Source organism: Trichosurus vulpecula, chromosome 3 (genome assembly GCF_011100635.1).
Source record: "Trichosurus vulpecula isolate mTriVul1 chromosome 3, mTriVul1.pri, whole genome shotgun sequence".
NCBI lineage: Eukaryota > Metazoa > Chordata > Mammalia > Diprotodontia > Phalangeridae > Trichosurus > Trichosurus vulpecula.
Window position 1 is genome coordinate 351,541,619 of NC_050575.1, and position 12,409 is coordinate 351,554,027.

At 37.8% G+C, this 12,409-nt stretch overlaps 1 protein-coding gene across 5 annotated transcripts in view; it reads right to left on the bottom strand.

The window, feature by feature from the left end:
• The window catches only part of EML4 (EMAP like 4), a 174,087-nt gene that overhangs the window by 32,621 nt on the left and 129,057 nt on the right, over positions 1 to 12,409 (bottom strand). For all 5 annotated transcript variants that reach the window (XM_036749103.1, XM_036749102.1, XM_036749100.1 and 2 more), the window contains 3 exons: positions 12,138 to 12,272; positions 11,878 to 12,013; positions 2,845 to 2,996 (listed from right to left, as the gene is read on the bottom strand). In XM_036749103.1, coding sequence (XP_036604998.1) covers positions 2,845 to 2,996; positions 11,878 to 12,013; positions 12,138 to 12,272 — 423 coding nt within the window. The remainder of the gene's footprint in view (positions 1 to 2,844; positions 2,997 to 11,877; positions 12,014 to 12,137; positions 12,273 to 12,409) is intronic.

The following is a 12,409-nucleotide window of genomic DNA, read 5'->3' on the forward strand; positions in this document are numbered from 1 at the left end:
AATCTCTGCTTGCCTCATTTTCCTCATCTGTAAAATGGAGATGATGATAATAGCTCTTAGCTCCCAGGATTGTTGTGAGGATCAAACGAGTAACAATTGTAAAGCTCTTACCACAGTGCCGGGCACACAGTAGGTGCCAAATACATGTTTCCTGACTCTCTTACTTTCATGACGAGATCTTGTGGTATTCTGGACCTTGACACAATCCATACATTTATAGACAGGAACATCTAGGGAACCTCACAATCTATAGAGAACCTCTCTTGTATTTTAATTTTGCACAGGACATCATCTAAGACAGTGGTGGATATGGCTGGCATATATGTACACAGACACACATTTTATGCCTTACTTGATATTAACATCAGAAGTTCACTGAAAAAAAGGTTTTATTAAGCAATTTTGCATGATCCTGGCTTATACATGGGCAGTAGCTTGAAGGAAAGCCTTTAAAGGCTACATTTAACTTTACACAATGAAATGCCTTTTTTTTTGAGGAAGGAGCAATCAATGAATAGTAAACATAAAGGGAGTGTGTATTCTCTTTAACTTTCAGTCAGTTCTGTGACTGAAGAGATGGTCTGCTGTAGAAAACAATTTGGAGAAGCTTGCTTGTTCCTTCCTCATATTCTCACGGCACTCAGAATGTGAAAAAATAACTTGGTTATCTGAGCTCTTGTTTATATTTCAGATCAACTAGAGACTTCTGGATGTAAAAGCAAAGATCCCATGGAAAATGGACTATTCTAGTACCCCCTTTATTCTCATATCTCTACAATGTATATTAAATCTAGCTTATAATTATACACATTGAAATATCTCCTGGAGAAACTATTAAATCTACTTAATTTATTTAAATAATAGCAGCACACAGGTACCCGGTACTTTAAATTGATACAGTATTTTCCTCACAACTACTCTGTGAGTTATTATTGTTATCAATTTTGTAGAAAAGGACTCTGGAGTTCAGAGAGGTTGATATGCTTTGCCCAAGGCCCCAGCAACTGGCTGAGCTGTAGCACAGATTCATGTCTGAATACAAATCCAGGGCTCTGTCTACATTACATTGCTTCAAGACCTGGGAGATTAAGAAAATCAGCTAAAGTTTTTATTTTTTTTTAAACAATAATTTATTTTTAGTTTTCAACATTCACTTCCATAAGTTTAAAATTTTCTCTCTCTCCCTTCCCCCACCCTCCCCAAGATGGCATGCAATCTGATATGGGCTCTACACATACATTCCTATTAAACACATTTTCACATTAGCCATGTCGCATAGAAGAATTATAATGAATGAGAGAAATCGTGAGAAAGAAAACCAAAATAAAAAAGAAAATAGTCTGCTCCATTCTGCATTCCAAATCCAGAGTTCTTTCTCTGGACGTGAATGCCATTTTCCATCATAAGTCCTTTGGAACTGTTTTAGGTCCTTGCATTGCTGAGAAGGGCTAAGTCTATCAAAAATCTGTCATTGCACACTGTGACTGTTACTGTGTACAATGTTCTCCTGGTTCTGTTGTTTAAAGTTTTGTACCTAAACTATAGTACCTTAGAAAATAACAGTATAAATAATTTTGGCATCTGATAATAAATGCTCATTGAGCGATGGTACATCCATCCAGGACTGTAAGTAAGGCAGATTTTTGTTATTCTTTCTTAGAGTTTAGTTTCCCAGGATCCATAGCCATAAAACAATCTCTTGTTCCCAGGTATCAGACATAAGTTCTCATGATTATGGTTCAAAACATCTCCACCATGCTTGCGCAGGGTTATGTAATAAGTAATATAAACATTTGTGCTTAAATTGTAAATATCTACTGCCAACTGCGCAGTGAGACATAGGGATGAGGTGATATAAACTTGTGAGGCTATTGCTGGCAATATGCCTTCTTTGTCTGATGCCCTATAAAGCAGGTGGGCACTGGTCAGTGAGTAGGAAATCCTTAGGGTTGAATGCACAAAGCTGGAATGCTGTGTGTGCCTTGATCGGCCCCCATCAAGGCTTGGGGGGAATCTGTGTTTGCTTCAACCAGCCCCCACTGAGGCTTGAGGGGATTTAGGGAAGTACACAAGCTGTGCCTGTCTCAATTGACCCCACTGAGACGTATGGAGTTGCCTCCCTTCTCACCATTCCCTGTGAGAAGGGTGATTAGGGAATGCTGTAGGAGTTGGTGTTCTCATTATCAGCAACCCTCCTGTGAGAAGACTAGACTAGAATAAAGTAAGATTATTAACCCCTCCTTCCTGTCTGACCAGCTCAAGAGTGAACCTGTGCTAGGAGCCCTCCTGTGTGCTAGCGTTACCCGTCTTACAAGCACAAATCTTCTGCCCAACAGCATTCATTTTTAAGAACAAAGGGCTTTCCTATTTGCTAACACCTCTGTTTTAAGAAAGGTAATCGTAAATGACAAAATCATTATTTTGACATGTCCTTCTCTGGTTTAGAGTGAGGGTGAGAAAAAAAAAGGAAGGAAAAAAGGGAGGGAGAGTGCAGAAGGCAAACCAAGTATCAAAATAGTAGGCAAGTGCTAATCTTTGCCTGTTTTGTTGTTGCTGTTTAATCGTTTCGGTCATGTCTGACTCTTTGTGACTCTATTTGGGGTTTTCTTGGCAAAGATACTCAAGTGCTTTGCCATTTCCTTCCCAGCTCATTTTCTAGATGAGGAAACCGAGGTAAACAGGGTTAAGTTACTTGCCCAGGGTCACACAGCTAGGAAGTGTCTGAGGTCAGACTGGAACTTGGGAAGAGGAGTCTTCCTGACTTAGGTTGGGTGCTCTGAGGCTATTTCAGAGTTTGGGACGGGCAAATATTTTTGTATTCAGAATCAAAGTCTCCCCTCTTACCTCTATTTCTCTTTCAGGATTTAGGTCATGATCCCACAAAATTACTTTTCTGTCTTTCCCTCCTCCAGTTAGTAGCATCCCATTCCTCATCTGACAAAGTGTGAAAACACTGCCATCATGAGCTTTGATTTGTTTGAGTATTTGATATACACCTAAGATGGGGAGGAAAAAAATAACATTGGCTATTCCATTTTCCATCAAAGTCTTTAGAATTACAGAGCAAAACAAGGAACAGAAACATGCAGTATGACAAATCAGGATACTGAGATGATTCAACAAATCAGAAAACTAAAATTACAGAGAAGATATTAAAGATTTTTCTAAATTTATAAAAAAAAGAAATCTGAGCACTAATATTACTAAGTGCTAAATATCTGAACATAGTTAAGAATTTATTACCCATGCCTGTCTATTTCAACATGTTTTAAAAACTATTTGCCACCTTAATAATCTCACTCTGCCTCCAGGTGCTTGGGCTTTAATAGGTAAGCTTTTATTTTATTTTGTGCAGAACAAGGCCTCAAAGGTACTTTCAAATTGTCTCAAGCCATGTGGATAACCTCCCCACCACTATTTTCTAGCTCTTTTTATGTGTTGTCCCCATAGGGAGGCAAACTTCTGGTGGGCAAGGATTATATTGCTCTCTCCTATTTGTACACACAGGACTTAAGCATAGTGCCTGGAACAGAGTAAGCTTCTAATAATCGATTACTGATTCATTAATTCTTTCACTTAAATTACTGAGACAAATTACTTCCCATGTCAGTTAATATAATAAGCAAAATGAGATTTGGTACAAAGTAATGTAGGTTCAATTCCAATAAAGAGTTCTATGCAACATCTACTTGTGTCCTGATGGCTCCTAGGAAGAGTGATTTTCTGGTCTATTCTTTATAATGAGTAATCCTGAACAATAAATAGTTTTAATGGTGCCTGTCTACTTACTCTTTAAAATGAAAATATTAAATTGTGGGTTGTTTACATTGCAAAAGGTGATGAATGAATTTTTTTTAAAAAAGCATTTACTGAAAAAGCATTGCTACTATATGAAAAGCTCTATGCTAAGCCCTGGGGATACACAGATAGCTTCAGTTGAAAATCAGATGGAAGAGTCTCATGGTCCTTATGGTGCAAGATCAAAGTCGATGGCACCGCTTCTTCTTTAATGACATTTCCACTGATAAAATCATATCAGTTTTTGATGCTGAAGTTTCCGATGTGATGAAGAAGCCTGTTGAGTTCTTCACAGTCCTACTTTTTGCTGCCAAGAGCCAGTTATCCTTCATTATGTCCTCAAAATCCCTATCACCCCCAAATTAGGAACTATTTAACTTCTGAAACCTGACTAGAGAGCTTAAAGGAAGAAAGGAGTGGGAATGAAGTCATGCTTATCAGCTCCTTTTCCTTACTAGATATGCAGCCGTTAGACACTTAGACTAGCTGTGTGACTCTGGTCAAGTCACTTAACCGAGATTGCTCCCCCTCCACTGCCCCTCCCCTCCAAAAGATAGAAAAAAAAAGTTCTTTACACTTAAATTAGAGAAAAGCTAGATATTAGCTACTTAATTTCCATTTCTTAAAGCCTTAGAAAATAAGTTCTAGCACTGTGTGCCAACCAAAAACCAAAAAAACCCCAACAAAACTCCATGTGTTTGTAACCTTTGGTATTTGTGCCAGAGTAAGCCCAAGTTTTCTCCACTCTGCCACACATTCCTTCCTTGTATGTCCCCATCTAGTGGAGTGCTAAACATAGCAGATGCTCAATAAAAGTTTAACTATCCTTGGGTATAGTGTTTTAAACTTTTCAAGGTGCCTTGATAGATAATCACTATAAAGTAACCACAGAGTTGATTTTTTTTTTTGTAGTCAACAAACAGTAAACACAGCAGGACCATTAAAGCAGCAAGACTTTCCCAAAGCCACACGGAAATCTCTTTTTTTGGTCATAGTTTTTTAGTTATACTTCCTATAATTTCCTTATAACAACAGATATTGTTTTTTGTTTTTACAAATAGGGAGCGAAACTTACAGAGAAGTTAAACGCCTTTCAGAAGTTCATGTACCTAGTTTGCAAGAGCTAGAGGTAGAACAAGTCTTCTGATTCCAAGACTAACACTCATGTGACATAGTATTTAACTTGGTACAGTGCCAGAGAGCAGATTTTTAATAATAGCCTTTAATCTAAGTAGGATGATTGGCTTTCTACCTCTCTATAAATGCTTGAAAGTTTAAGAAGTCTTTTGGGGATGCAAAATGTGACTTTTGGGGGGGGGGGGAGGGAAGCTATCAGAGTTAAGTGACTTGCCCAGGGTCACACAGCTCCTAAGTGTCTAGGGCCCCATTTGAACTCAGGTCTTCCTAACTCCAGGGCCAGTGCTCTATCCACTGTGCAACCTAGCTGCCTTGTGACCTTCTTTTCTTAGTGCTTAGATAGGAATAGAAGTGTAATCCTTAGATTGTGTGTGTGTGTGATCAGTTTGGGCAAAAAGTCCCCCAACTTTCCTGTTTGTTGGTTTGAAGGCAGGATACTTTTCTGGACAATTATATCTTGCAGAATTAAGGGAAGAAAATCAAAAGATGAAGGCCTATACAGCATGGCACAGTGGAAACAACAACAGATATGGGAGTTGGAAGACTAGCTCTCACATTAACTAGCTGAGTGACCTTAAGCTAGAAGTCATTTCTCTGTGGGCCTTGGCTTTTTTCATCTGTAAAAGGAGTGAGTTGTACTCAACGTTGGACTAAGATCATTTCTAGTTCTATGGGTTAATGATTATTGAATACATTTTCTACAGAAAAAGTAGGAGAGAAGATCTTGCCAATCAGTTAAAAAATTTTAGGGGCTGCTTAACAGTATCATAAAAAATTTAGCTACAAACACAATGGTTTCTTTGTCTAATTTATAAATGTGGTCCAACAAGATAGTGCATCTACGATTATTTCATTGGTGGCTATAACTGGACAGGAAGAAAGGAAGAGATTTGCCCAAATCCAAAGAACAGAGTAGAACTCTAACAAATTAAGTGTTGAGAACATTATTCTCAATGGCTGACTTCAGTATATATCACCTGAAAACACTTCGGACATTTTAACAATAAATAATTGTATTCTCTGCTATTTAGTCAGCTATAAGTTTCAGTAAGTATTTAACAGGACAAAGGACTTGCTTTGCTATTCTTGGAAAAAAGAAAGTGAGAAAAGAGACAACTATTAAGAAGTTAATATATTACTGTAAAAATTAAGATCGTTTATATTAATTAAATAATCACAAAATATAAAGGCATAGTTTACTGATGCCCATCAAAATCTTCCCCTCTACTCTCCTAAATACAGGCTTACAACACAACTGTCCTACATATTTCTTTGTTTTGTTTTTGTTTTTTGGAGGGGGGAAGGCAGGGCAATTGGGGTTAAGTGACTTGCCCAAGGTCACACAGCTAGTAAGTGTGTCCAGTGTCTGAGGCCGGATTTGAACTCAGGTCCTCTTGATTCCAGGGCCAGTGCTCTACTCACTGTGCCACCTAGCTGCCCCTGTCCTACATATTTCTAAAGCAAAACTTTTTAGACACTTACAGCCTAATATGGTAGACTTTTATGTTCTAATGGCAGACTTAAAGTTGGACAAACATCAGGCTTTATACAATCTTACATTCCAGTGGATTTTTTCCAATAAATTTCCTAAATGTTCTAACATTAATATAATTAAAAGAATCTTAATACTTCAAGTTTTAAACACAAATTTATGGCAAGTTTCCTTTTAGGCAGTATTTACATATAAAACTGATTTATAAATGAGGTTTTTTTTGGCTATAGCCAAAGATTTTTTTTACATGGCTATATTATTGGCATACTAGTTTAAGCCAAATAATGTGTAAAGCAATTGCCAAGAAAAATGATTATCCTTGAATTTAAAAGCTACTATACCTTCTGGCTTAATTGCACCGATTTGTGGACACTTAATTGTAATACCCTCTTTTTATTTAGCTGAATATTCAACTGAAACAAAAGTTGCCATAAAACACAAGCTAACCTGTCAAAATGTATTTGCTGGACTTCTCTGTAAGGCTTATATGGCTGAGAGGATGACTTTTATATTTCTGCCACATTTGGCCATCATACTTAGATATCAGATTTATACTGGTGTTTCCTTAGTCTAACACTTCCCAAATTACTTTGGAGTTTGAAAGATATTAATGGAATACATTAGTGCTGGACCAGATATACAAAATAACACGAACTGGAGAAACTCTGGAACAAAACCAAGTAAACTGAGTCTCTTTTGATACTGAAAAATTGCAGCACATAATGATATATAACTTCAAACAATATTATTTCAACACAATCGTATGGAATTCCTACTTACATTGCATGCAATAACAAGGCTCAACTGAATGTAACAGGTACAAAGGTGAAGCAGATTTTCCGAAAAGCAGTGAGGATGTTTAAGACTCTTAGATGTGAGGTTGCTAGTGTAGATAGTGTGTTGGACCTGGAATCAGTAAGACCTGGATTCAAATACAGGCTCAGACTCTTATTGGTTGTGTGACCCTGGGGAAGTCACTTAACCTGTCTGCCTCAGTTTCTTAATCTGCTAAAAGGTGACAATTATAGCACTTACCTCTCAGGGTTGTTGTGAGGACAAAATGAGATATATTTGTAATACAAATGGTAGCAAACCTTAAATTGTTATATAAATATTATTATTAGACACTATTAAATGACACCATTATTAACTCTACAGCTTACCTGTGATCCACTTTCGCTTTAACTCCTTGCAACAGGCCTCTGCTCCAACCATTCCAGTGAAACTGCTTTCTTAAAAGTCACCAAAGTGACTTTCTAATCTCTAAATCCAATGGTCCTTTTCAGTCCTCATCCTTCTTTTGACCTCTCTGCAGTATCTGATATTTTTTTAATGTCTCCTTTGGGATACTCTATCCTTTTGCTTCTATGATGCCATATTCCTAACTCTTTAACCAGCCCTTCCCAGTCTTCTTATCTTCTTCGTGAATGACCTTGGTATCTTCAATGTCTGACCGAGCTCAAAGGCCTCCACAGCACCTGCTTCCACCACCTTCATAGCCCATTGGAACAAACTGCTCTCACCCACCCATTCTGTAGGGGTAGACATCCCCCAACTCATTGACAGGTCTGAGGCCCATCAGTTACCCTCAATCTAGTTTAGCCTGTTTACCAAGATGGTTTTACCAGGGTGCGCCTGTTGCACATGCTCAGCGTTTGGAAGGCTCCAAAAGAAAGTGTGAGAAAGAAGAGGTATTAGGCTTTATATTAAAATGAAGGTCTTACAGAGCCATTGTGTTGACCTCATTGTTGTATGCCTATTAAACCTAGACAGTCTACCAATGCCATTCTAGAAAACTGAACTGCTTCTATCTGAATTGTCTTAAGGAGATTCTGAAGATTACCTGGCAAGATAAGCTACTGGACACTGAGGTCCTTTCTTGAGCTGAACTGTCAACCATTCAAACTCTACTTCAGAGAGTGCAACTCCAATGGGCTGGATATGGAGTACATTTAGATAAACGTACATTTATCTAAAAAAAGGCGATTTTATGGAATAGGGAGCCAACATGCTGGAGAAAAGGCAGTGACTTGCCTGAGCTCTCCCAAATTCCCCTCCAAACAACATTAAATAATGCCTCAAAATGAACTGCAGAACAGCAGAACCCACAAAGGACAGGGTGAAACAATTTTCCAGCCCAAGATAACTTAGAAGGGCTGCAGGAAAATTCTGTCTCACCCTGGTAAAATGAGGGGGGGAAGGAACACAGCCCAGTGCAGTTGGCCACTAAACAAGCCAGCAAGAGGACCCTAGGCCCAGCACAGGCTAGCAACTGAGGCCCTGTGGCCCCTGGCACAGCTGGCCATCTGTGAGGCCTCCATCCCCCGGTGCAGCAGGCCAGTGGCCAGGCATGGAGACCCCAATGCAGCAGGTGAATGGCTGGGCCTGGAGAGTCCAATGCAGAAGGTCAGTGGCCAGGCCCCTGGCCCCCTGCAAAAAGCTTGCAACAGTGTCTCCTATACTCCAGGAGCAAAATTCAACTTTAAAAGTCAAGAAATAGGCTGGAAAATGAGAAACAAATAATCCCCTGACCACAGAAAGGTATTATGGCAACAGGGAAGATCAAAACACAAACTCCAAAGAATACAACAATATCAAAATGCCAATATGCAAAGCCTCAAAGCAAAATGAGAATTGGTCTCATGCCCAAAAAGAACTCCCAGAAGAGTTTAACAATGATATATTTTAAAAATTGAATAAGAGAGATAGAAGAAAAATTTGGAAAAGAAATGAGAGTGATGCAAGAGAATCATGAAAAGAGGGTCAACAGCTTGGTAAAGGAAGAACAAAAAAATGGAAAAAGGTGTACTAAAATTCACTGAAGAAAACAATTCCTTAAAAAGTAGAATTGGCCAAACGGGAAAGGATGTACAAAAACTAACTGAAGAAAATAATTCCTTAAAAATTAGAATAGGGCAAATGGAGGCTAATGACTTCATGAAACACCAAGAATCAATCAAAAGAATCAGAAAAATAGAAGAAAATGTGAAATGTCTTATTGGAAAAACAACTGACCTGGAACATAGAACCAGGAGAGATAACTTAAGAATTATTGCGCTACCTGAAAACCATGATTCTCCCTCATCTACCCCCCCCCCCCAAAAGTCTGGACATCATATTTCAAGAAATCATCAAAGAAAATTACCCTGATATCCTAGAGCCAATAAGTAAAACAGAAATTGAAAGAATCCACTGATCACCTCTCAAAAGAGACCTCAAAATGAAAACTCCCAGTGGATATTCCAGCCAAATTCCAGAGCTCCCAGGTCAAGGGGAAAATATTGTAAGCAGCTATTATGGAACAATTCAAATATCATGGAACCATAGCCAAGATTACACAGAATTGAGCAGTTTCTACATTAAAGGATTCGAGGGCTTGGGATATGATATTCCGGACAGCAAAGGAGCTAGGATTACATCCAAGAATCACCTACCCAATGAAACTGAGCATAATCCTTCTGGGGGAAAAAAGGACACTCAGTGAAATAGAGGACTTTCAAGCATTCCTGATGAAGAGACCAGAGCTAAACAGAAAATTCGATTTTCAAATATAAGGCTCAAGAGTAGCATAAAAAGGTAAAGAGGAAAAAGAAAACAGGGGACTCAGTAAAGTTATACTGTTTACATTCCTACATGGACATATTATACATGTAACTCTTAAGAACTGTATTACAATTAGGGCAGTTAGAAGAAGTATGCATAAGACAGAGGATGTGGATATAAGTTGACTTTGATGAGATGTTATATTTTTAAAAAAAATCCCAAAACAAAACTAAGGAATGAAAAAGAAGAATGCATTGGGAGAAAAGGGAAGGGAAAGGCAGAATGGTGTAAATTATCTCACATGAAGAGGTGCAAAAGACCTATTACAGCAAAGGGAAAGATGGGGGGAGGTGAGTATTGCTTAATCCTAACTCTCATCAGAACTGGCAGAAGGAAGGAACAATGTACACACTCAGTTGGCTATAGAAATCTATCTTACCCTACAGTAAAGTAGGAGGGGAAGAAGATAAATGCGGGAGGGGGGACTGATAGAAGGGAGGGTGGATTTGGGGAGGTGGTGGTCAGAAGCAAAACACTTTGGAGGATGGATAGGGTGAAAGGAGAGAATAGGATGGAGGGAAATACACAGTAGTCACAGCTGTGAAAAATTTTTTACAGCAAGTTTCTATGATAATGGCCTTACTTTTCAAATGTACAGAGAAATGAGTCAAATTTATAAAAAAGAAGAGCCATTCCCCAATTGATGAATGGTCAAAGGATGTGAACAGGCATTTTTCACACTACCTATAGTCATATGAAGAAATGTACTAAATCATTATTGAAAAATGTAAACTAAAATAGCTGATGTACTACCCCACTTACCAGATTGGTTAATATGACAGAAAAGAAGAATGACAAATGTTGGAGGGGACGTGGGAAAATTGAGACATTGGTATACACTGTTGGTGTTGTTGTGAACTGATTGAACCATTCTTTCTTTCTGGCTGCTTGCTGCATTTTTCTTTGATCTAGAAGCTCTGGATTTTGGCTGCGACATTCCTAGGAGTTTTTATTTCAGGGTTTCTTTCAAAAGGTGACTAGTGGATTCTTCATATTTCTACCTTGCCTCCTGATTCTAAAAGATCTGGCTAGTTTTCTTAATTTATTCATTTTAGTATTCCAACCCTGACATTTAGCACAGGACCTTACTTCATAACTATTCAATGAACTGAATCATTTAGAATAATATTTCTGTGACAAATATGTCCAGAACTCCAACATGAAATGTCAGAAACACATCCTTTCTGCTCTCAAACTGCAGTGGAACTGGAGATTTGCCTAGTTCCAAACTACTCCAGGATAATCTCCTCCTCTTCTGCAAGTGCTACAGTATCCATACTCTTTATCATTCCTGAAACATTCATTATGTTTCCTTGTACTAGTTAATTTTTCACATGTGTTTTATTTCCTCAGCTATATTTTAAATTCCTTGGGGATTGTCTTAATATTAATAGCTGACATCTATATAGAACTTCAAGGTTTACAAAATGTTTCACACACAATATCTCATTTTACAAATAAGGACAATGAGGTTTGAGGGATGTCAAGTGATTTGTCCATGATCACTCACCTAGTGTCAGTGTTGGTAGTGGTATTAGGTTGACCTCATGCTTTTTAAAAAACAAAATAAAATACTGATGACTACATTTAAATCAGAGCTCTGTGCAAAACAAACCATCAAATATTTGTGGCATGGCATGAGTGATATTTACAAAAAATGTATTTAAGAAAGCCAACAGTTGTTAGGGAATCCTCAAAGAAAAAAATAACACTGTATCTTGGGGTTTCTTATGCTGTCGTGTTGCCTCTCCATCTCCTATAATCTAGATAAGACCCTAAGAAATGAAGGAACAATCAGACAATATAAAAGAAATAAGCCATAATTATGATAGAATATCACACTGTACCTTTAGGTCCTTTCCCAGGTGTGGGCTCTACAGTAGTTTTGTTCCATATAAGAATGATTCCACCTGAGTCTCCTGTAAGAACATCTCCATTCCCCAAGAAAGCTAAGCACTGAACAAATTTGGGTTTTTCATATTTCTGCAAAGAAACAACAGAATTTTGAAAACTTCTTATGTCATGTGATATATCCATATACTTTTACCTAATCCAACACATTACATTTTTATTTTCTAAATTAAATTAATAATATTCTGTTCCTTACTCCAAAAATTCCTTGTTTTCTTGTTAGTGAACTCCCACTCCAGGTCCAAAAAAAGATATGAGATTTGCCACATGTTATTATTGTATTTGCATCTGTTGGATGGAACTCTACAGCCAGAACAACTTCATTTGTAGTCTGTGGAAACAAAATGACAAAACTATAGAAGATGTATACCCTCTGGTCACTAAGTTAATAATTATATCTATGATTTAGAATTTAAAATTGTGAAAGTTCAAGAAAAAAAACATTTTTCTATCCCAAAGTGTAGATTA